Genomic DNA, 26,507 nt, shown 5'->3' on the forward strand with positions numbered 1-26,507 from the left:
GGGGGGTGGAATGCAATCGACTCAGGATACTTATAAGATACTACCATGATTTTTTCAGATATTTTGGTCCAAAAATAAATTAGGCCAAAAACCGGCCTTACCGACCCTCCCCCTTTAACTGGTTTGTCAAAAAATCATCTTTTAACGTAAAAGAAAGTCAACGTTCTTGGTTGAAAGTTAACTTTTATCCTGAAAAATCAACTGTTTTTGAAAAAAATTCTTCATTTTTGGGGCTGGAAAAGGGATTTTTTTTTTTTCTTTGAAAATATTAATGTTGAAATTGTTGTTCAGGGTGATATTTGGGCAGAATCTCGCGTGATGGGTTTCCTGTGGCACTATTACGCCTGCATGGAGGGAGCTGTTTATGACGTGACTGATTGGGCAGCTTGTCAGGCTGGAAATTTGAAGCACCTTCGAGCAAACACGCATAGCGTCCAGTACAGAATCGTTTTAGGACAACGACCGCCAACTCAATCTCCCACCGGTGGCAAAAAGCGGCAACAGATGGATCCAAATACAAGGTAAATTTTTCAAATAAGTCCTCCTCAAAATAGGGATCAAAATCAGTCCCTTGTTCCCCTTTATCTCCCCTACAATACAAAAATACCAAATGTTTTTGAAGAAAATTAGAAATTATTTTGCAAATGGGTTGAGAAGATTAGGAAAGAAAGTAGTGGCACAGACTTTGGCAAAATTTAGAGTTATTATTATTAGAGAAAGAATTTTTTATAAAAATTTATCTATCCAATTTTATACATTTTTCACATGGAACAGGAATTTTTTTTAAAGAATTACACATTGGTATTTACAAAAAAGGAATTTTTTAAAATCCCTCTTTCAAGTCAGAATATTGTTGATCGCAATTTGAAAGTTTCCTCTTTTAAATTTTAGATGAAGAAAATATTAGAAGCCGTTTTTAGAGTAGAATTAATATTTCCGAGAAAAAATATTTGTGAATTATGATAGAAACTTTTTTTTACCATTCTTTGTTATGAATTCATCTTGTTTTAGTTAAAAATTTAAGTACTTGGTTAAAAGTTAAACTCTTTTTTTTTTTTTAAGACAATGTTTTTTTTAAATTTAACTAATTTGTTGAAAATCGATCTTCCTTTTTTGTGGAAATTCAACTATTTGGTTGTAAATTAAAATGTTACATTTAATAAATAAAATATTTGTTGGAAAATATATGTACTTTGTGGAAAATTCGTCTTTTTAGTAGAAAATTAATCTGTATGGTTGGAAATTCATCTTTTTGTCATAATATTCAACAATTCCAGTTGAAGAATCATCATTTTAGTTGAAAATTCATCAAGTTTGATTGAACATTATTTTCTTTAACTGAAAATTTAACTGTTCTATTTTTAGTTAAAAATTGATCTTTTCGAGTTTAAAATTGAACAAGTTGTATGAATTTTTATCTTTTTTCATTGAAAATTCAACTATTTCATTGAAAATTCATCGTTTAGGTTGGAAATAAAATGATTTAGTCAAAAGTTATAATTTTGTATTAGAAAAAATATTTTTTTTTTGTTTTCTTTTTGTTAAAGATTCACTTTTTTGTTTAAAAAATGATCTGTTTGATTGAAAACTTGTTCTTTTTTTTGGTATTTTTTGGTTGCAAATAATAATTTTTTTAAATAAAAATGTAACTACGATTCTAGTTAAATATTCCATTATTTTATTTAAAAATTCATCTCTTTAGTTGAACATTCTCTTTTTGACTAAAGATTTATCTTGGTTGCAAATTCACCTTTTTGGAAAAAAATTCAATTCTAGATAAATATTAATTATTTCAGTTAAAAATTCATCTTTCTGGTTTCAAATTCAACAACTCCAGTTGATGATTTATAATTTTTAGTTGAAAATTCATCAGTTTCATTGAAAATTATTTTATTTATCTAAAAATTTTCTGTTCCATTTTTAGTTGAAAATTGATCAATTCTAGTTCAAATTTGTATGAAAATTTATATTTTTTAATTGAAAATTGAACTATTTCATTGAAAATTTATCTTTCAGGTTGAAAATAAAATGCTTTGGTCGAAAGTTAAACTTTTGTATTAAAAATAAATCTTTCTTCTTTTTGGTTGAAGATTCACAATTTTAATTAAAATTAATTTCTTTTTTTTTTTTTGAAAAATGAGCTGTTTGATTCAAAATTTTTTCTTTCTTTGTGTATTTTTGGTTTTAAAATTATAATTTTTTAAACTGAAAATGTAACTATTATTCCAGTTGAATATTCTATAATTTTATTTAAAAATTCATCTCTTTAGTTGAACATTGAGTTTTTTATTAAAAATTATTCAATTTTTGGTTCGAAAATATATTTTTTAGTTGAAAATTCGTCTTTTTTGTAGAAGTAAATTTTTTTGGTTTAAAATTAATCTTTTTGGTCAAAAATTCATCTTTCTGGTTTAAAATTCAACTATTCCAGTTAAATATTTACAAATTTATTTGAAAATTTATCACTTTATTTGAAAATGTAATTATTTTTCTTATAAAGTTAGTTTTTTTTTTGTCGAAAGTAATTTTTTAAAATTAAAATTTGACTTATTCCAATTCGAAATTCCATAAATGTAGTTTAAGTTTCAGTTGACAATTTATCATTTTTAATTATTAATTATAATTTTTAATAATAATAAATTTTTTTGTTTGAAAATTTAGAAATTTTAGTTGAAGATTCGTTGTTTTAGTTAAAAATTCTTATGCTTGGCTTAAAAAAATTAATTTGTGTGGCTGAAAATGTTACTATTATATTTTGGTTGAAAATTTAACACTTTAATATTGAGCTCTTTTTTTTAATGCATTTTTTTGTTAAATTAAAAATTTAACTCTTGGTTGAAAATTGATGTATTTTGTTGATAATTTATTTTTTTTTGTAAAAAATAATTCTTTTTGGTTCGAAAAAATAAATTTTTTGATTGAAAATTCAACTCTGGTTCAAAAACTCAACTATTTCTTTGAAAATTGATCTTTGTTTAGCTCAAAATTCAAGTACTGGTTAGAAATTAATTTATTTTGTTAATAAATTATCTTTTTCTGTAGAATATTATTTTTCTCGGTTAAAAAATAAACTTCTTTGTCGAAAATTCGACCCTTTAATGTTGAGCTCTTTTCTTGAAACTTCATTGTTTTTATTGAAGATTCATCATTTTAGTTAAAAATTCATTTTGTTTAAACTGAGAACTGTTCTATTTTTATTTTAAAGTGTACTTTTTTTAGTTGAATATTTAACAAGAATTATTAATTATTTAAACAACTTTCCTTTGTAAATTTAAAATAATTATTAATAATTTAAACAATTTTCATAAACGAATTCAGAGATGGTTATCTTTCAAAAAATATTCTCAATTTTTGCAGAATTACATAAGAAAATCTTTTTGATTCATTTCGATGATTCTTTGCAAATTTACAAGATTTATTATTTAAACTATTTTTTTTTTGGCCATTTTTAAAATATAGGCTCAATATTTTTACAGAATCAACAAAGAATATATTTCCAATAACTTTTCCTTGTGATTCTTTGAAAATTCACAATAATGATTAATTGTTCATTAATTGTTTCATTTTTTCAAATCATTTTTATAAACAAATTTAGGGTTTGATTATTTTCGGTTTACATAAAAACATGCATCCAACTACAACCTTTTTATTAATAAATACAACTTTTCTATCCGAACTATAATATTAAAATCGAAATGACGAAATAATTTGAACATTTTAAGCAAATTCATTTTAAACGAAAATATATGCACTATTTATTAAGAAAGAATTAACAAAATATACCAAGTTTAGAATGGTAAAAACTTTTATTTTCATTACGTTTATTATTTTTTCTTTTAGTTAATTTTTTCAAATACTTTAATAATCATTTTAATTTTTGTTGAAAATGAAGTTATTGCAGTTAAAGATTCATTTTTTTTTGTTGAAAATTAATCTATTTCTGTTAAAGATTCATCATTTTAGTTGAAAAATGACCACTTTAATTGAGATTTTATTCCATATTTGCTTGGAAATTGATTCTTTTTAGTGTAAAATATAACTATTTCGTTAAAAATCCATGTATTTTCATTTTTTTTTTTGTTAAAAATTCAATTATTCCAGTTAAAGGTTCATAATTTTAGTAAAAAAATTTTTTAACTTAAAATTGAACTATTCCATTTTTTGTTGAAAGTTGAGCTTTCTTAGTTAAAAATTCATATGTTTGATTGAAAATGAATATATTTTGTTAAAAATCCGTCTTTGGTATAAATTGGTCTTTTAGTTATAAATTTTATTATTTGATTAAAAATTTAACGATTTTCTTAAAAAGACAACCATTTTGGCAGAAAATTGTTTACAATTCTTAATTTGGTGTTATAAAATAATCTGGAATCTTTTTTGGATGAAAATTGAACCATTAAAAAATTTTTTTTCTTGTATTTGTTTAATTCATCTGTTTTAGGAGAAATTTGATATTTCTTTTAAAAAAATGTATCTTTTTGATTGAAAATTCAACTCGTTTTTTAAAATTTTGTATTTTTTATTTTTAAATTCACCAGAGATTTCATCTTTCTGGGAGAAAAATACAACTGTTTGGTTAAAAATTCAACAATATTGTTAAAAAGTCATAATTATTGATTGAAAATTCGATTGTTTAAATATAATATTTGGATGTTGAAAAAAGAACTGAAGTATTTTCTGGATGAAAATTCAACTATTTAAAAAAAATTGTTTTTGTTTTTATTTAATTAAAAATCCATCTGTTTTAATAAAAATGTCATCTTTTTTAAAATAAAAATGCAACTGTTTGGTTGGAAATTATACTATTTTCTTGAAAATTTAACTATTTCGTATAAAACTTACTTTTTGTTTAAAATTTATATTTTGGCCTTGAAAAATGAGCTGAAATATTTTCTAGATGAAAGTTCCAACTATGAAAAATAGTTTCGTTTTTAATTACAAATTTATATTTTTTAGTGCAAAGTTTATCCTTTTTTGTTGAAAAAATTCGTTTTTTTTTTATTTGAAATTCATAGTTTGGTGTTGAAAATTGAACTGAAATCTTTTCTGGATGAAAGTGCAACTTTAAAAAAGACTTTTGTCTTTGCTTTAGGACACATTTCATCTTTCTTGGATAAAAATGCAACTATTTGGTAGAGAATTTAACTATTTTGTTAAAAATTCATCCTTTTTGGTTGAAAAAATTTGCCTTTTTAGATTGAAAATTAAATTGTTTCGTAGAAGCTTATTTTTTGTTACAAAAATTCAATTTTTTATGTTACTGAGTTAACTGGAATCTTTTTTGGATGAAAACTCAACTTTTTTGTAATTAAAAATTCTTCTGCTTTAAGATAAATTTAATATTTTTTTTATCAAAATGCAACTATTTGCTAGAGGATTCAACAATTTTGTTAAATAGTCATCTTTTTTGGTTAAAAATTCGTTTTTTTGGATTGAAAATTCAATGTTTCTGGTAGAATTATTTTTTTGAAAATTTATCTTTTTGATTTAAAACTTGATCTGTTATAGAAGATATTTCATTTTTTGTATGAAATAGCAACTTTTTGGTTAAAAATCGTTCTTCTTTGCTCGATAATTCAACTAATTTGTTTAAAACATTTGGTTGCATGGCTTTGCCAAGAAATTAATTTTTTGTTAAATATTTATATTTTAAGTTTGAAAGTTATCTCGTTGGTTAAAAGTTTAATTATCTTGTTATAAATTAATATTTTTAATTGAAAATTCAACTACTTGGGTCAAAGTTCAACTACATTGTGAAATTATTTTTATTGAAGGCTTATGTCTAGTTGAAAATTTAACTGTTTAGTAGAAAATACTTATTTTTTTTGTTTGTTTATAATTCATTTTTTAAGATTGATATTTTTTAGTTAAAAATTCGCGTTTATTTTTTTGTAAAAAATCATCTGTTAGTTCGAAATTTCCTGTTTTTTTGAGTAAAAAATGAATTAGTTTCGTGGAAAATTAACTTTTTGTTGAACAGACATATTTTTTGTTTGAAAATTGAATTTTTTGAAAGAAAATTTGTCTTCTGGTTTTAAGATTCAATAATTTATATAAACTTTTATCTATTTTTTGAGTGAAAAATCTTTATTTGTTGAAAATTCGTCTTTTTGGTTTAAACATTTTTTTCTTTTGTTGTATAAATTTCATTCTTTTTTTATTAAAATATAAAACATGACCCTTTTTCGTTGACAATTTGTCTTTTTAGGTTGAATATTGAACTATTTGTTAAAAATACAATTATTTTGTTGAAAATTCCAGTATTTTGTTAAAGAGTTATTTTTTAAAGCAGAAAATACTTTGTTTTTTCAATCAAAATTAAAACAAACTTCTCAGACTTAAGAAGCAAAATTACTTTCTCCGATCGATCCAAATAGTTAACTTAATATGAGCATTATTTCAATTTTTTTGGTCTTACGATCAAGTTGGAAATAAAAAAACAAGGAATAATCCGAATCAATAATTTAATTGAAATTTAACATTGTTACATTTTGCGACTCTGCGAATTTTAAATTAATTAATTTTTTTATAACAATTTTGTATTTAGGTCAAAACGTCAAAAAATGTAAAAATTTTAAATTTCAATTAAATTATTGACTCGGATTATTCCTTTTTTTTATTTCCAACTTGATCGTAAGACCACAAAAATTGAACTAATGTTCATATTAGGTAAAACTTTTTTTTAAATGAATTAATACATTTGAACATTTTAAATTTGTATATGAAACACTGTAATTCCTGAATATGTCGCTGATATAACCTGAACAATACAAGTATTGTTAAAAATCATAAATTGTTTTAAATTCTCCTAAATTCTGCCATATTCTCGATTAAATAACCTGAACTTAAATTCTCGGGAATTTAAGAAACAATGGCGCAGCTAAGACTTCAGATCCCAATTTAAAAAATCCTTTCTTTTTCTTCCTGTTTTAGCGAGGCGGATTTTGAGGACTTTATAAACAATCTCTACAACCACAATAAACCTGGCAGTCCGAGTTCCTCGGAACAGAACAAGGGTGATAGTCGAAGGCGTAAAGTTAAGCGCAAGAAGTAAGATGTGTGACAAAACGTGAATCAGTTAACGTAAGGTCATTGTCTATTACACATGCTAAACTAATAAATTTTTTTTTTAACAAATGGTACTCGTACCGAGGTCTGTCGATATGTAACTAACTCTTTCTTTGAGTGATAAAGATATTAAGTCTTGTAAGAGAAATTCTCGTGCTTTAACTCCGACGTTAAAAAAAGTCGACCACGAAAGGGAAAATTAAATATGATTGTAGAGAGCGCTTCAAGCGTTTTTACAGATTGTCAGTGTTAAATGAAATTGGTTTTTAACTTTGGAAACGTGCTGATGGTAACATCAAATGACAACGGGCATAATACAGTGATAAGCATTGTACCTCATGACGATGTCGATCCGAGATAACTCGTTTAGGTTGTTGTAAGCTTCATAATTTTAGTGTCGTACTTGCATGATATGTTTTATCAAACGTCAGTCAAGTGAAACTCGACATCGATGAGTTTTCAATAACAGTGAAGTCTCGCCTATTTCAAGTATCGCCTATTTCAAGTCGCGCCTATTTCAAGTCGCGCCTCCACCACGATCCCGGTACGATCTTGCCCGCGTCAGTGGCTGACCAATTGAAAGGAGGCGTGAAGAGCGCGCGCTTTTTGGCAGATGCGCAGTGGAAAAAGCTGCAGCCAATGAGCCTCGCTTGACCAAAAATCACCTGACGTTTCGCGGCCCTTGAAAATAGACGAGACTTGACTGTCTATTACTATATCATAGATAAGCTTTATTTTAATAAGTTCCTGATTGTGAGAATTGATTTCTCTTACTGCAGATTGTAAAGGAAAGTTTAAGCAAGCAATGGCAGTACTAAAAATGTCTATTTTAATAGAAAAAAAAAAAAAAAAGAAAAAGTAACAGAACAATTCAGTGAATCCTCCTCTGGAACGTGAAACTACGAAAAAAATATAATTGCGCTCTGCGTTATATTGTTGAAACGCTACTCTTGATATTATTTCGAGGTAATATCCCTTTTTATGCATGTTGTTTCTAGCCTCGTTATCGATTTTCTTTTATCATTCTGGATCTTAAGAAAATGTCGTTTGACATTGAAAGTTTATTTACTATTTTTTGTTTTCTTTCTTTTTTATTTACAGTTCTTACTTAACTAGTTTTTGGCATGAGTCGATCTTTCAGGTGCGCTTTTTCATGTTCGTAGTATTTATGCATCGTTTAATAATTACTTCATTCAAGCTGAAAAAACACTGTACATCATTATTCGATCGATTAGTTGTTTATGTAAGAGCATTTCTGTAAATAATTTGACAGACAAGGATTAAGACTGATTTTCTTCTCGCTCTGTCACTCAAACAATGAGCATTGTTCATAACATTCTAATAAATTTTGTGCAGAGATCTATCTCTTGGATTTTTTTATTTATTGATTTTTTTTTTTTTTCATTCGTAATTATTATACTTACAGGAGGAATTTTAGAAATTCATTCATTCTTAGGATTAGTACAAAAAAAATATACAATAAATAAATCGATTTTTTTTTTACATCATTCCCTCAAGAAATACGAGAGCATCCGCATTCTCAATGGCACTCTGCACATCCTGCTTTTGAACGGTCTTCTTTTTTGACTGGGATGTGTATTTATAAGCTTCCTTTGTGAGGGACTCGATAAACAGTTCCTGAAAAGTAATTTCAAAATCAAAACCAAAAATTATGAATAATGAATTGTTGCCGTGCCAAAAATTGTTTTGTATGATTTTAAGAATCAAAATAATACCAGGAATTTACTTCTGATCGCAGTAAAATTAATTTTTTTCTTATGTTAGTAATTTTGATTAATTTAGAAAAGTGATAATTATCATTTTTATTTTAGGACAGGTAGTAGTTTCCGTAAAGAAATATAATTTTACTTGGAACCGGGAATTTTCGGCATGGAACAAGAATTTTTTTAAAGAATTATAATTCAGATATTGGGAATGGTGGTCTACCAGTTCGCCACCTGGCGTCGAAAACTGGAACTAGAAAGAGTAGGTAGAATTTTAAAGATGTAAATTAATTTTGGCATAAAAGTGTTTTTACAATTGTTTTGTGAAATATTAAACAATGATTAAATACTAAAGATAAATCTTTATAAAAAACAAGTAGTTTTACATAAAATTTCCATCTTGTACAGTAAAAAAATATATTTTTGCCAAATTTGTTTTAAAAAAACAACAATTATTTCACTATTTCTTGTAAGTTTCAATGAATTTAAGTTTAAATAAACTTTAATTAATGTATGTAGCGACAAATTTTATCCAGATTATGCGAAGATTAGGAATTATAGACGATTTAGGGTGGCTATTTTAATCCAAGAAAAAAACTCCCGGTCATTTCCCGGCTCGCAAACATTTTTCATGATCAATGAAATTTAAAAAATCGAACTCAGCTAACAATTTTTCCATTTGAATGAAGTTTAATTGAAGTTTAAAAGTTTTTTAATTCAATAATTTTGTATTTAAATCTGATTCAAATACTCAATAAATAATTTACACATATCAAATGGAAGCTACTAACACTTTCAAACTGAACAATTTTTTATTAAATGCAGTTAAACTGCAAAATTAATTTTTAAACTTTTAAATATTTTAGAGTTCAAAGATTCAGTTCTAAAAATATAAATCCACGTTAGGATTTTCAATGCTCTAAAGTCTAAATTGAAGAACGATTAAAAATTGAACGATTACATTTTTCTAATAAACTAAACACTTCTTAAAATAAAAGTTAAATTATTTATATTTTAATTCGTTAATAAATTTTTAAAATGCTTCCAAATCTTATTCGAAAATCTTGTTGTTTACATATTTTTTTCAAATTTTTTATTATATTTGAAATTATTTCAGAACTTTTAAAAATGCTTTAAAATTAATCCAATTTTTTCTAATTATTTTTTAAATCTGCCAATTTAAACGTATTTCTTTAAAATCATCCACATTCATTTTTGATAATTTTGTAAATCTTTCTAAATATTTTTGAATAGTAACTCGAAATTATCTTTTTAAAATAAAAATCATTTTCAATTTTCATAGGAAATGTTTTTTAATCTTCTGAAGCCATTTCAAATTCTTAAAGGTAGACACTTTGTTTAAATAATTTGAAATTGAATTTTTTTTAACTTCTAACTATTTCTTCAACTTCCTTGATTTTTTAAAAGAATAATATGTATTCAATCCTTATTTATACATGGAAGTTCTTAAATTTGACTTACAAATACATTTTTTTTTAAAATAGAACAATCAAAAGGTGACGTTCAAAATTTAGTTTTTAATATTTAACTGCAATTACTGGTTTTGAAGAAACAGTCAGATATTTTTAAATAATAAGTCATTCTTATTTCTCTTAATTATCAAATTTAAAATTGAATGGTTTGAAAATCGAATATTTTAGATTAAAGTAATATGTGAAATTGAATAAAAGCTTTTAATTATGAATATATTATTTCGAAATTATTTAAAAATTGAAAATAGTTTATAAAGTTTCAATCGGGCGTTCACATTTATTTAACTAATAAAAGACTTTCGAATTGAAATATTTTACATAATTTTTAACGTTAAAAATGGAAAATTCTCAAAATTGTTAACTGATTTTGAATAGTCTTGCAAAATTAATTATTATTCTTTTTTTAAATCTTAAAGAACAGTTCAATTTTAAAAATCATTATTAATTTATATTCACAGTTGATCAACTAAAAATATTTTTTATCTAAAATCTTCGATTTCAAATGCTTCTAATTTTTAATGGCTTAAGTCTTTAAAACTGCATTTTAAAATTCTTCAATATAAAATGTATACCTAAAAATTAAAATATAAAATTAAAAACTTGTTGGAAGAATTTTGTCTATAAATTTGTCAAATTTCCGGTCAACTTGCGATTGGAATTTAAATAAGAATTCTAACCCAACTTTCAGATCAGTTTTTAAATAGTAAATATTTCATGTATAAATTAGGGAAAATTTACATTTGAGTTCATTTTTGCTTCAAAATAAAAGTCCATTTAAGTTTATAATCTTTTGAAAATCACAATAAATAGAATAATTGTTTTTTTTTTTTTGTTTAGAAAACAAATTCTGTGAAAAAAGATTTTTTACTTTATTTAATGTTTATAAAATGCATCTTTAACATTATACCTATTCTTTCTAGTTCGGATTTTTGTCACCAGGTGGCGGATCGCAGTTTAACGATTTCCAATAGAAGAAAGTAGTTAGAGAAATCTCTGTCCCAAATCAGAATTCGTCACAATTTAAAAGTCCCCTCTTACAAATAAAACAATAAAAAATTAAAATACTTCAATTCCTTTTAAAAATAATTTTTTAACTGAAAATTTAACAATTCCAGTAGAAAATTTAACTATTTTACTAAAAACCCGTTTTTTTTTTTTAAATTCAGAATTCGATTTTTTACGGAAAATTCCACTATTTGGTTAAATGATAAAAAAAAATTTAATTGAACTATTTGTTTGAAAATGTGTGTACTTTGTGGAAAATTCGTTTTTTTTTTTTGCAGAAAATTAATCCTTATGATTAAAAATTCATCTTTTTGGTAAGTATAAAATTCACCTGTTCCAGTTTGAGATTTATCATTTTAGTTGAAAATTCATCAATTAAAATTATTGGAAAATTCTTCTTTTAGTTTAAACATTCAAGTATACCAGTTAAATATTTATTATTTTAGTTTGAAGGTTGAAAATACAATTTTTTTGTTGAAAGTTAAATTCTTTCGTTAAAAACTAATTTTTTTTTCTGAAAATTGAACTATTTTGTATAGAATTTGTTTCTATTTTCGGTTGAAAATTGTTTTTTTTTTTTAACTGTAATTATAACTATTATTTCAGTTGAATATTCCATAATTTTCGTTAAAAATTCATCTCTCTGGCGCAACATTAATTTTTTGACTAAAAATGTAATTATACAATTTTTGGTTGAAAAAAAACATTTTTTAGTTGAAAATTCGTCTTTTCGGGATAAATTTTGCTTTTCTTAAACTCAAATCTTAATTATTTCAGCTTTGGTTGACAGTTTATATTTTTTTTACTACATTATTTTTTTAATTATACTATTTTAGTTTAAGGTTCATCATTTTAGTTTAAAATCCATCAATTCATATTGTTTGAAAATTCATTTAGTTTAAACATTCGAGTATATCAGAAAAATATTTATTATTTCAGGTTGAAGGTTGAAAATACCATTTTTTGGTTGAAAGTTATATTCTTTTGTTAAAAACTAATTTTTTTGCGGAAAATTAAACTATTTTGTTTAGAATTTGTTTATTTTTTTATTGAAAATTGTTTTTAACTGTAAATATAACTATTATTCCAGTTAAATATTTCATAATTTTCGTTAAAAATTCATCTCTGATTCAAGATTAATTTTTTGACTCAAAATTTAATTATTCAATTTTTGTTTGACATTTTTTTTTAGTTGAAAATTCATCAGTTAGATTGAAAATCAATTTTTGTAACTAAAAATGTAATTATTCCATTTTCTATTGAAAATTATTTTTTATTTCTTTAATAATTAAGTATATTGTCGAAAAATTGTATTTTTTGGTAGAAAAAAATGTAAAAATCAACTATTACAGTTGAAGAATCATAATTTTATCTTAATAATAACGCTGATAATATTTCAAATAAAAAACGATTATTTTAACAGCTTTTTTTGCAATTAAAATTGTCTTACCATTGCTTCTTATCAATTTCTGAAAAAAAGGTAAAAAATAATTTTCCCTGCATAATAAGCCATGATTGATTAAAATTCAACTGCTTTTTTAATTTTGTAAGAATTGACAATAAAAAAAAACAAAAACTATTATTAAAATTATAATCAAATCCTTTAATTTGAAATATTGTTATATATTGAACTCAATCATTTTTTTTAATTTTCTGATTCATATCTTAATTTAATTTTTTTATTAAATCAACAAATAATCCCATTTAATAAGAATAATCATAGAAAACTGTATTCGAATTGAAAAAAATTTGTGCATTTTAAATAATCTTGTGCAGTTAAATTCAAACTAAAATGTTCTAATAAATTATTGAAATATTCATATTTTACTGTTTTTCCCTGGAAAGTAGTATTTTTCAACAAGAATTTTGATACAAAAACATAAAGTTTCGAAGACTAAATTTTTAACTATTTTAGGTTGTGTTAATTTTTCTCGCCGGGAAATGGGATTGCAGGAAAAAAATTATTACATTTCAAAGATAAAAAAATTTATGTTTTTCGGCATAGTTGGCGTTTTTTTACCGGAAATTCATATTTATAAATAAAAATAATTCAATTTTAAAGATTCGTATTTTTTTAAAACAATTTTAAGGCTACGTTGGCGTTTTACACCCGAAAATTGGTTATTTTATTTTTTAAAAAATCATTAGATTTCGAAAAAATTTACAAGTCTAAAGTATTTTTCGTCGGAAATAACTAATATTTTTATTTATTTTTTAAATCATAAGATTTAGAAAATACTATTTTGTAACAACTTTAGGTTTTGTTACTTTATTTCAGCTGAAATTGGTATTTCTAAATAAAAATTATTAGATTTAAATCCAATGTCTTTTGTATAAAGTAATAAAATTTAAAAGCTTGAAGAATTTTGTTGTCACAAATTTACATTTTTATAAAAAAAAATTATTGGGTTTCAAAGAAGATTCATCATTTTTTGATCAATTTTTAGAATACGTTGTCGAAAATTGTTGTTTTCAATTTAAACAATCGTAAGACTTTTCAGATTATTTTTACCGGGATTAAATCGATAAAAATCATTTGACTTCAAAAAACAATTTTACAATTTTGAACAACTTTAGGTTATTTTAGTGCTTTTCATCGAAAATTGGTATTTTTTTGACAAAAATGCAAAAAAAAAAATTTCATATTATTTTTTTGAAAAATTGTCAAAAGGCAATTGAAATGAACAAATTCGAACTTGAGATTTTTAAAGGTTTTTTATTTGAAGTAATCAAAACTGAATTGAAAATTAAAGCACTCAAAATGGAACTCTTAAATTTTAAGCTTTTATAATTGAGGCTTAAAAAATGTTTATTTCTTAAAAAAATGCCGATACAGGAAAATTTCCGAATTATTAAAATCGTGAATAAAAAAAAGTTTTAGTAATAAAGAAGTAATAAATAAAATAGCAAATAAGTTAATATAGAAGTATTTTATTATAATAATAATTAATAATTATTTTATTATTTGGCATCAAACTGCAACTGTTTGATTAAAAATAAATACAGCTGTTTAGTTGAAAATTAATATGTTTTCGAAAATTTTCAGTTTTGGCAGAACTAAAAAATTTTGTTGATTAAAATTTTTTTTAAAAATTGTGTGAAAATACCAGCTATTACAATTTTCGTTGAAAAATAATTTTTGTTGGTTAAAGATTTAACTATTCTTTTTTTGCTAGAAAATTAAACTTTGTTAGATAAAAATTCGTCGTTTTGATAGAATACGACTGTTTATAGTTGAAAATAATATATTTTTTGGTCGAAAATTCACCAAAGTTTAATTAATTTGTTAAAAAGATTTATCACTTTAGTTGATAATCAACTTTTTTCACGAAAATTCATCAACTTAGTTCAATTTTTTTCCTTATTTTTTGAATGAGAAGCATTCTTTAAATGAAAATTAAACTCTCAAGTTGACAATTCATTTCTTCGGGTAGAAATTTCATCTATTTTGAATAAAATTGCAAAACCTTTTGTTTGAAAATTAATCTTTTTTGTTTCAGGATCCAACTATTTTGTCGGAAATTCGTCATTTTTAGTTCAATTTAACAAGAAAGATTCAACTGTTTATAATTTAAAATTAATTTTTTATTACAAATGTTGACTTACAAGTTGGTTACAAATCTAACTATTCTCTTTTTGGTAGAAATCTGATATTTTTATTTGATAATTCGCTGTTTTTTTATATATATAAAAATTCAACTCTTTTTGTAGAAATTTATTGATTTTTTAAAAATAAGTAATTGTTTTGTTGAAAATGTTGCTGAAAATTTACTTTTCTTTGGTTGAAAATATATTTTTTTAAATTCAAATTTAACTATGCCATTTTTGTTTGAAAATTTATCAGATTGTGTATGAAACTATTTGGTAGAAATTAAATTTTTTTGTTGAATATGCAAGTTATTGGTTAAAAAATTATGTTCCTTGGTTGAGGATTCAACTATTTTGTCAAAAACTCTTCGTTTTAGTCAAAATCAACAGATTTTTATTTAGAATAATATCTTTTTTAGTTGAAAATTCTTCTTTTTTTGTGCCCAAAATTAATTTTGTTAAGTGAAAATTAAACTATTCCATTTTTGGTCGAGAATTGATATTTTTTTGTTGTTGAAAATTAGTCTGTTCAAAATTGTTTTTTTTTTGTTGTCTAAAATTAACTTTTCTTTTGAAAATTCAACAATTTGGTTGAAATTTTGTTTCCTTCTTGGCTGAACATTTTTCTTGATTTAAAATTCAACTCTTTTGGTTGAAAAATCAAATCTTTTTGTAAAAATTTGATATTATTTGGTTAAAAATGCAACTGTTTGTTTTAAAAATATTCTATTTTTGTTGAGGCTTCAATTATTTTATTGTAAATTCGTCTTTTTTAGTTCAATACAACTGTTTATAATTTTAAAATTATTTTTTTTAGAAATCGAAACTATTACATTGTCTGTTGAAAAATAATTTTTAATATTTACAAATTTAACTAATTCATTTTTGGTTGAAAGTTGATCTTTTTTCATTAAAAATCTTTTTTATTTGAAAATGCAAATGTTTAGTTAAAAATTATTTTTTTTTAGGGTCAGTATTCAAATATTTTATTGAAAATTCGTCATTTTTCAAGAATGCAACTAATTTTTATTTAAAATAAAATCTTTTTTGTTTGAAAAATCTACTACTTTGCGGAAAGATTTGACTCGTTAAAAATTCATTCTATTTTTGTTGTTGAAAAAACAATTTTTTAACTGAAAATTGAACTATTATACTTTTTGTTGAAAATTTATTGAAACAATTTCGTTTCAAATTTACTTATTTTTTTGTAAATTAACTTTTTTCTATCTTGGAAAATTAATTTTTTTTAACTGAAACAAAGTATTCCATTTTTTGTTGAAAATTGATTTTTTTAGTTAAAAATTCATCTTTTTGGTTTTAAAATTCAACTGTTTTAGTAGAAATGTATTTTTAAATTCGTCGTAAGGACCAATTTTGGAAAAAAAATTTGAATTTACAACCAAAAATATGAATTTTCTACCAAAATAACTAAATTTTCGACTCAAATAAAACGAGTTTTCAAATAAACAAGTAAATTTTGTTAATTAAAAAAATTAATTTTCTAGAAACATTGGAATAGCTACATTTGTAATAAAAAAATCATGTTAAAAAAAATAATTTTCAAAAAATTTGTTCAATTTTTAAGAAAAAATTGAAATAAAACGATACATCTTCAATCATAAAATCAAATTTGTAACCAAATATTTAAATTTTCAACTCAGAAGATGAATTATCTACTAAACAAAAGACGAATTTAAAAAAAATAGATGAATTTTCAACTAAAAAAGATAAATCTTCAACAAAAAAATAAAATAGTTTAATTTTAATTTAGAGAAATAAATTTTTGACTCAATAAAATAAATGTTTAACGAAGTAGTTGAATTTTCAGCTCTTTTTTTTAAATTCATTTTCAATAAAAAAACTAATTTTTAACCAAATAAATAAAATTTCAAACAAAAAGATTAATTTTCTTCCACAAAGAATAATTTTTACTAAAATATATGAATTTTCAACCACAAAGATTATATTGCTACCAGAAAAAGAGAAATTTTTAAGTTAGAAAATTAAGTTTTTCACCAAATAAAATAGATTTTCAATGCAAACCGTTACATTTTTAACAACAAAAAAATAATTTTTAACCAATAGGAGTCTGTCAAAAATTATATTAAAAAATTTTCGACGAAAAATGGACTAGTTAAGTGTTTAATTAACAAACACTTTTTAATAAAAAAACAAAACAATTTTCTACCAAAAAGAACATTTTTTAACAAACTATATGAATTCCCAACCAAAAATTTTAATTTTCAATCGAATTTTTAACCAATGAGGTTAATTTTCTACCAAAAAGACAAATTGCAATAAAAAACAGAATAGTTTAATTTTAAGTTAGAAAAAAAGAAGTTTTTAAACAAATAAAATAAATTGTCTATCATTTTCCATAAACAATAATATTATATAATAATGATTATGATGCAATTTTCTATAAAATAAATTTTAGTTCAAAACTTAATTTTCAATAAGAAATATAATTTTCTACTAATAAAGAATTTTCTACAAAAAACGATTAATTTTTAACGAATATTTGAATTTTCAAAAAATTTTAATTTTTATGAAATTTTCAACTTATTGGTTACATTTTCAAACATAAAGAATTAATTGCTACCGAAAAAATACAAATTTTCAAATAAAAAATGCAACTTTTCAACAAAAAATATAATAGTTTAATTATAAGTTAGAAAAAAAGGAAGTCCTTAAGCAAATAAAATAAATGATCATTTTCCATAAATGATGATATTATATAATAATAATTATGATGCAATTTTCTATAAAATAAAATTTCGACAGAAAATTTAGTTCAAAAATTAATTTTCATTCAAAAATATAATTTTCTACCAAAAAATAATAATTTTTAACCAAATACTATTACTATATTATTAGTTAAAATTTTGGTTAAAAAATACTTTTCAATTAAAAAAAAATAATTTTCACGCCAAAGGAATTAATTTTGAACTGAAAAGATACATTTTCTACCAAAAAAGATTCATTTTTAACGAAATACATGAATCTTCAAACAATTTTAATAAAACTTTCAACCTATTAGTTAAATTTTTAAACACAAAGATTATATTAATTTTTACCAAAAAAATACAAATTTTTAACTAAAAAATGCAACTTTTCAATAAAAAATAGAATAGTTTAATTTTAAGTTATAAAAAAAAGTTTTCAGCTAAATAAAATAAATTATCAAAAAAATATTTAAATTTTTAACCAAACAAAAGAATTTTTAACCAACAGTACTCTATCAAAAAATTTATTTAAAAAATTGGAAGAAAAATGGAAGTTCAATTTTTACTTAAAAAATAAATGTTTAATAAACGAAAAATTATATCAAAAAAGAATAATTGTCAACAAAATACATTAATTTCCAACCAAATATTTGAATTCTCTATAAAAAAAAGACAAATTTTCAACAGTATAGATGAATTTTTGGCTATAAACAAGATAAATTTTCAACAAAAAATCGAAGTTCAATTTTCATTTAGAAACAAAATAAGTTTTTAAGCAAATAAAGTAAATTTTCAATCATTTTTTACGAATAATAATGATATAATTTTCTATAAACAAATTTCGACAGAAAATTTAGTTCAAAAAATCAATTTTCAACACAAAAAAAATAAATTTTCAATTAAAAAAAATTTTCTACCAACAAACGACAAAGTTTCAACAAAATACAGAAAATTTTAACTAAGTAGTTGATTTTTTAAATTATTATTAATAATTAAATTTTCAGTTAAAGAAGTCATTAGAAAAAATATGAAAAAAATAGTTAAATTTTGAACAAAAAAAAGAAGACTTCAACTAAAATGATAAAAAAAAGAAATGATAGCTACGCGCGCAAAATGTTCTAATTTCGTCGAAAATTAAATAATCGTGCGCCTTTTTGATAATAAACAAAATTTTGTTCATAATTAATTTTTCCTCAAAATATGTATACTTAAAAAAGAAAAACTCACAGTGCTTTTAGTAATCATAAATATCGCCTCCTGAGTAACAAGATTGACATCTGGATCCATTTTCACGATAGATTTAACTCTTCCCAAAGGCAGCTGGACCAACTTTTCTTTTTGTTCTTCCTCAACATGGGGCACTGAATCAGGCACTGAATCCGGTACTGAATCCGGCATTGTATCTGCTTCTTCTTGGGAATCATGATTATTTTCTCCCGCACTGATAATATTGCCTCCATTTAATTCATTTTCACTTTTATCTTCCTCGAGGTCCATATTTGACCTTTTGGAAAATTGGAATGAACTTTTGGCGCGCAAACAGTCTTCTTAAAACTTTTTTTTACTAACAAATTTCCACTTCTTATTCGATTTCTACAGTATTCGTGTCTTTTCTCAAGATAAACCGACAGTTTTAAAAGTTTCTCCAATTTTTACGTCACTTAAACTTGAAATGCGTTATAAATTTTGTTCAAATTCGAGCAAACAAAACGGGTAAAAATCGTCTGCTAGAGAGAACATAACCTGAAAAGTAATCAGCTGGTCTGTTCGTGCCGTACGTGCGGTTAAATTATTATGAAATTAAAGTGTGTTTTATCGTTTTTTTAAGTTAAGGTTTATTTTGTAGATCTTAATATTTCCACTATTATTCAGTTGATAACAGAAATCATGACGAGCTTATCCAGTAAACTTTTTAGGCAAAATACTACGTGTATTAAAAGGTAAGTTTTATTGTTTTTTTCGTTATTTTGTTGAAAAATGTCAAAAAACGAGAGAAATCGGATTGTAATAATAAATTAATTAATCTGAATTTCAAGTATTTTGTTTAGTATATAAATTTTTTTAATACTTCTGTTGTAAATTATATAAACTGACAGATTGAGGTTGTTGAAATCAAGCTCTAACCTAAAAAATTTTCAGGCCTCGTACTCACTACTTTACACTTTTTTGAGCGATGACATTAAATTCATACAATTTCGAAAAGAAATTACACAAAATGCACTATTTTATCACGATTGCCAAATGTTGCTACTATTTCTTCAGTTAAATTTCCAACAAAAAAAAATGAATTTTTAACACAGAAGATTAATTTTTTTACAAAAAGAGATCAATTCTACAAACGAAGTACATATACTTTTAATCAGATAGTTTATTTTTTAAACAAGAAGATCAATTTTCTACCAGAAAAGACCAACTTTTAACCAAATATATTAATTTTTAACCAAAAAGAATAATTTGTTACTTAATCATTTTTCTTTGATATTTTGCTTCGTGCCTGAAAACTTTGACCTATAATAGTTGAATTTTTAAACTAAAAATGATCAGCTTTTAACCAAAAGTGGAGAAGTTAATTTTTCATTAAGGAGAATTAATTTTTAATTTAAAAAATTAGTTTTCTACAGACAGTTTAATTATGTACGAATTTGTTGAATTTTCAAGTCAAAAAGACGAATTTTATACAATGTAATTGAATTTATATTTAAAAAAAACTAATTTTAAAATAAAATTATGAATCTTCAACCAAAAAATTAACTATTAAGGAAGCAGTAGTTCAACTTTCAAGTACTTCACTTTAAATAGAAAGTTGAATTATCAAATAAATAAAAAAGAATATTTAATCCAGAAGATTAATTTTTTTATAAAAAAGACGAATTTTCAACAATACAGAAAAAGTGGCAACGAATTGTTAAATTTTCAAGACAAAAAGGCAAATTCATTAAGAAACATTCATTTAGAGACAGTTGAATTACTTTTTAAAAAGTTAATTTTTTTGTTGAAAATTCATAATTTTTTTTAATGATATGTTTTTTTTAATTCGTCATTTTGACTTTGAAAATTAACAATTTGGCATAAAATTCAACAAATTGGTACAAAATTAAAATTAAGATTCGAATTTTTAAGGAAAAATTTAATATGTAGTTTATGTTTAAAAAAAATGTAATTAAAAATAAAAAACAGATTGATTTTACCAACAAACATGAATTTTCAAACAAACAATAGCATTTCTAACCCAAAAAATCTGCCCGACGCATAAACAGCAATTGAACACTTATTATTTGTAAACAAAATTTGAGTAATTTCCAGAGATTTTTTATACTTTTGTAAAGATTCAAAATTAATTAAAACTTGAAATGTCTTCAAGTAATTGAAAAGAAGTGTGTTAAAACTTTTGCTTAGAACTTCTAAATACATTTTAAAATTAACCGAATTTTTTCTACAACTTTTGGAAAATCCTGCAAATTAAAAAAAAATCCTCAAAATCTTCTAGGTTCTGCTTTGATCGTTTTGGAAATTTTTCAAAATGAAAAATCATTTTCAATTTTCCTAGAAATATTAAGAAAATGTTTTTATTCTTTTTCCTTTCACAATTCTTAATAAGTTTCTAAATTTTTTTGGTTGAAATCTGTACGTATAGCTCATTTTTTTCTGGTCAAAAACTTCGTGCAAATGATTTGAAATCATTTCAAGTTCTAAATTTAATTTAGATATTTTTAAAACTTCTAAATATCTCTCAAGATCACTCTAATTTTTTCTACAAATAATAAGTGTTTCTATTGTTATTTATAAATTTAAGTTTTAAGGAATTTTTTTAATTTGCAGGATTTTTTAAAAGTTGTAGGAAAAATTCAATTCATTTAAAAATATATTTAAACTTTTCGAAAAAATCTCAACAATGATTTTAAATTTGGAAAAATATAAAACCACTTCTAGATATCTCAATGTTTTGAAATAATTTTTTAAAGTTTTTCTAGAATGCTTAAACTATTTAAAATGAAAATAAATTTAACTTCTAATTTAAAAAATTGTTAATGTAAAAAATTTTATTTTTAATTTCTTAATTTGTCTAGCTTCAAATTACTTAAAAAAATATAATTTTGAAATTTTTTAAAGTTCATTGCTTGGTTCTTTACTTTAGAGTATTGAAAATGTTATCGTGGATTTATATTTTTGCAATTTAATCTGAATCTTTGAACTCTATAATTTATAAAAGTTCTAAATTTTGCATTTTATCTGCATTTCATTATAAATTGTTCAATGGAAAAGTGTTAGTACCTTCCTTTTCATACGTGTAAATATAATTTGTTGTTTATTGTTTAATTCTTGACCGAGAACAACCCGTGAAATGACCGGGAATTTTTTCTTCGATTAAAATGGTCACCCTGCAAGTAGTTAAATTTCCTACCAAATTATTTAATTTTCGAGTCTAAAATTCAAATTTTCTACAAACAGTTAATTTTCAACAAAAAATGTATTATTTAACGGAAGCAGATTAATTTTTAATGAATGTTTAACAAAATAGTTGAATTTTCAACCAAGTATAACTTTAAAAAAAAATTCTTGTATTTTCATAAAAATAATTTCAACCAAAAATAGTTAGATTTTTATATGGGGTTTTTATTAATTCAGTTTTTTTATTGGTGTCGAATGACGAGAAAAAATAAGAAAATGGAATAGGAAAAGACGGTGAAGCCTGCCATAAATAAATAGGAATTTTTATAATTTATAAACTAAAGAATAACATTTTACATAAAATTCGAAGTTCTTTTTTAAGAATTTAAAAATATTAGCACAGAAAGCTGAAAATTTTATTTAAAAAATAAAGTTAATTGTAAAAAAAAACAAATTGTACATTTTTCGTCTTAAAACTTTAAAGCGAACTTTTAAGACACTTTCAAATTCAAACTGCACATCAATTTAATACTGAAAAATTTGATGACACTATTTTTATACTATTTTTTTTTTAATTTAGGCCGCTATTAAACTATTTTTTATCTCTAAAGTGATTCCGAGGCCTGAAATTTAATCACCTTATTTTACTGAATAAATATCATATTCGAAAATTTCGGCTTTGAGCTCTGAAGTTACAATAACTTTCTACCTTCTTACAGATATTTTAACAGATCTGCGATAAGAAGAACTGCGTTTGAAACAGAAGGAAAAACAGTAGTTAAAATTCTCAATAAAGATCTGTCGAATGGGTTTTTAATAAATGCATTTTCCGAGGTATGTTAGGTTTTATGTTTTTAATTTATATGTTAATTTCATTTTCAAGCAAACCGTTGTATGTTCAACCAAAAAAGTTTTTTTTTTGCATAAAAAACAGTTTAATGCTACCAAAACAGATTAGTTGTGAACAAAAAATGAAAAAGTTACAGTTATAAAAATTAATTTTCAATAAAAATCGTATTTGCAACTAAAATTATAATTCTTTAACAAAAGAAGTGGATTTTTAATCGATTAGTTTCACTTTGAATCAAAAAGTTGAATTTTCAAATAAATAAAAAAGAATATTTAATCCAGAAGATTAATTTTTTTATAAAAAAGACGAATTTTCAACAATAAAGAAAAAGTGGCAACGAATTGTTAAATTTTCAAGACAAAAAGGCAAATTCATTAAGAAACATTCATTACGAGACAGTTGAATTATTTTTTAAAAAGTTAATTTTTTTGTTGAAAATTCATAATTTTTTTTAAAGATATATATTTTTTTTAATTCGTCATTTTGGCTTTAAAAATTAACAACTTGGCATAAAATTTAATAATTTGGTACAAAATTAAAATTTCTTGTGGAAAATTCATTTTTAGTTTATTGAAAATTAATTTTTCTCGAAGTAAATTTAACTACACAATTTTTGGTTAAATATTGATCTTTTTTAGTTTAAAAATGCAATTTTTAAAATAAAAATGTTAAGACATATAAAAATATAAACTAAAAATTAGTATAATAAAATTTGTATAGATCCATTGTTCAGTCTAATTAGTTGAAAATTTATATAATTTGTTGAAATATATGTATATTTTTTGGTAGAAAATGAATATTTTTAATTGAAAAGTCAACTATTTCGTTAAGAATTTTTGTTTACTGCTGAAATTTGTATTTTTTACCAGAAAATGAACCTTTTTCATTGAAAATTCAACTATTTGGTTTAAAATTGATGATTTTTGTTAAAAAAATCGTATTTTTTAGTTCAAAATTAATATTCTTGATAAAAAATTATGAATTTGATTAAAAATATGTATTTTCTAGTATAAAATTAAACTTTTTGATTGAAAATTCAACTATTTGGTTAAAAAATTATGAATTTTGTTAAAAATTAATATTCTTGATTGTAAATTCAACCATTTCGTTATGAATTTATGTATATTGTTAAAAAGTCTTCTTTCCTGGTAGAAAATGAAACTTTTTGATTGAAAATTCAACTATTTAGTTAAAAATTTATGAATTTTTATTGAAAATTTGTCCTTTGTAACAGAAAATTATTATTTTTGATTGAAAATTCAACTATTTGGTTTAAAATTGATGACTTTTGTTAAAAATTCGTATTTTTTAGTACAAAATTAATATTCTTGATTAAAAACTTAACTACTAGTTGATAAAAAATTATGGATTTGATTAAAAATCTGTATTTTCTAGTATGAAATTGAACTTCTTAATTGAAATTTTCACTATTTGGTTAAAAGTTTATGAATTTTTTTGAAAATTTGTTCTTTCTGGTAGAAAATTATTATTCTGATTGAAAATTCAACTATTTGATTAAAAAATTATGTATATTGTTAAAAATTCGTATTTTCTGCTAGAAAATTAATCTTCTTGATTAAAAATTCAACTTCTTGGTTAAACATTGATGTATTTTGTTAAAAATTCATCTTTTTTATTGGCAAATTAATATTCTTAATTGGAAATTCAACTATTTCGTTGAGAATTTATGCATATTGCTGAATAGTAGTATTTTCTGCTAGAAAATGAACCTTATTGATTGAAAATTAAACTATTTTGTTTCAAATTGATGAATTTTATTCAAACTTTGTATTTTCTAGTAGATAATTAATATTCGTGATAGAAAACTGAATTATTTGATTAAAAAATTATGTATATTGTTAAAAGTTTGTATTTTCTAGTGCAAAATTAAGCTTTTTGACTGAGAATTCAACTATTTGGTTCAAAATTTATGAATTTTGTTAAAAATTCGTCTTCTTTGGTAGCAAATTAATATTCCTTATTGAAAATTCAACTATTTGGTTAAAAATTTATGTATTTTTTAAAAAATCATCCCTTGTGGTAGAAAATTAATATTCTTTTTTGGAAATTCAACTATTTGGCTAAGAATTTATGTATTTTGTTAAAAATTCATCTTTTCTGGTAGAAAATTATAATTCTTGATCGAAAATTCAACTATTTTCTTTGAAATTGATGAATTTTATTCAAACTTCATATTTTCTAGTAGGTAATTAATATTCTTGATTGAAAACTGAATTATTTGATTAAAAAATATGTATATTTTTAAAAAGTTCATATTTTCTAGTAAAAAATTAAGCTTTTTGACTGAGAATTCAACTATTTGGTTCAAAATTTATGAGTTTTGTTAAAAATTCGTCTTTTTTGGTAGCAAATTAATATTCCTTATTGAAAATTCAACTATTTGGTTAAAAATTTATGCATTTTTTTAAATTCATCCCTTCTGGTAGAAAATTAATATTCTTTATTGGAAATTCAACTATTTGGCTAAGAATTTATTATGTTGCTGAAAATTCTTATTTTCTACTAGAAAATAAATCTTCTTGATTGAAAATTCAACTACTTGGTTGAAAATTCATCTTTTCTGGTAGAAAATTATAATTCTTGATTGAAAATTCAACTATTTGGTTTGAAATCGATGAATTTTGTCAAAAACTCCTATTTTGTAGTAGAAAATTAATATTCTTGATTAAAAACTCAACTATTTCATTAAAAAATTATAAATTTGATTAAAAATCTGTATTTTCTAGCATAAAATTAAACTTCTTGATTGAAAATTCAACTATTTGGTTACAAATTTATAAAATTTGTTGAAAATTTGTTCTTTCTGGTAGAAAATTAACCTTCGGAATTCAAAATTGAACTTATTTGATTAAAAAATTTGGAATTTTGTTAAAGATCTGTATTTTCTAATATAAAATTAACCTTCTTGATTGAAAACTAAACTATTTGGTTAAAAAGTCATGATTTTTGTTAAAAATTCACCCTTTTTGGTCGAAAATTAATATTCTTGACTGAAAATTTAAATATTTGATTAAAAAATTATGCATTTTGTTAAAAGTTCGTATTTTCTGGTACAAAATAAAGCTTGTCGACTGAAAATTTACCTGTTTGAATAAAAACGTTGTCTTGAAAATTTAACATTTTGTATACAATTTTTTTCTTGGTAGAAAATTCATATTTTTTGGTAAAAAGTTAATTTTTTTTTGTTAAAAGTTCAAGTAATATTGTTGTAACCAATTAGCGAAGAAGTTGAAAAATATTTGTCAATGAAAAATAAAGAAATAGTGGCACTATTAGACAATTGTGAAAAAATAGAGTCCTTAGAAAAATTTTTTTTAGAGAGCATCGTGGTTTCGTTGCTGTTTCTACCTGCTTTTTAAAATTTTTTTTGCCTTGATAATGGTGCTGTGTGAGTGCCGAAAAGTTTGTGATTATTTTTTACAAATGTTTTTTTTTTATTGTGATTTGATAATAATTAAAATAAAAAGTTAATGAAGGGGTTTTGGTTGGTTGCCTTCTGAGTTTTCTTTCCTCTTTTTAATTTTTGTCCAAAAAGATAAATTTTTTTCTTCCTATCTCGGCCGAAAATTCGAGTTTCTTCCCGGCGTATCTTTACCGAAACCTACCGTTCCTTCCCGCCCTGCGCGCCATCTAACGAATCGTA

The 26,507-nt window shown here is 22.8% G+C and overlaps 3 protein-coding genes across 3 annotated transcripts in view; 2 read left to right on the forward strand and 1 right to left on the reverse strand.

Moving 5' to 3' along the window:
- LOC117175922 overlaps positions 1 to 8,431 on the forward strand; it is a 48,206-nt gene extending 39,775 nt beyond the window's left edge. Inside the window, exons 5-6 of the mRNA XM_033365770.1 lie at positions 292 to 521; positions 6,934 to 8,431. Of these exons, the coding sequence (XP_033221661.1) occupies positions 292 to 521; positions 6,934 to 7,054 (351 nt within the window). The 3' untranslated portion in view covers positions 7,055 to 8,431. The remainder of the gene's footprint in view (positions 1 to 291; positions 522 to 6,933) is intronic.
- A 9-nt stretch (positions 8,432 to 8,440) lies between these two features.
- LOC117176345 (DNA polymerase epsilon subunit 4-like) lies at positions 8,441 to 19,288 on the reverse strand. The gene is made up of 2 exons (XM_033366586.1): positions 18,832 to 19,288; positions 8,441 to 8,706 (listed from the first exon to the last, which is right to left on the reverse strand). Exons 1-2 carry the CDS (start codon positions 19,099 to 19,101, stop codon positions 8,569 to 8,571), a joined length of 408 nt encoding a protein of 135 aa, XP_033222477.1. The 5' UTR covers positions 19,102 to 19,288; the 3' UTR covers positions 8,441 to 8,568.
- A 35-nt stretch (positions 19,289 to 19,323) lies between these two features.
- LOC117176344 (NADH dehydrogenase [ubiquinone] 1 alpha subcomplex assembly factor 3) overlaps positions 19,324 to 26,507 on the forward strand; it is an 8,831-nt gene continuing 1,647 nt past the window's right edge. The window contains exons 1-2 of the mRNA XM_033366585.1: positions 19,324 to 19,544; positions 22,713 to 22,827. Coding sequence (XP_033222476.1) covers positions 19,492 to 19,544; positions 22,713 to 22,827 — 168 coding nt within the window. The 5' untranslated portion in view covers positions 19,324 to 19,491. The remainder of the gene's footprint in view (positions 19,545 to 22,712; positions 22,828 to 26,507) is intronic.

The sequence above is a fragment of the Belonocnema kinseyi genome, chromosome 7 (genome assembly GCF_010883055.1).
Source record: "Belonocnema kinseyi isolate 2016_QV_RU_SX_M_011 chromosome 7, B_treatae_v1, whole genome shotgun sequence".
In the NCBI taxonomy this organism is placed as follows: Eukaryota; Metazoa; Arthropoda; class Insecta; order Hymenoptera; family Cynipidae; genus Belonocnema; species Belonocnema kinseyi.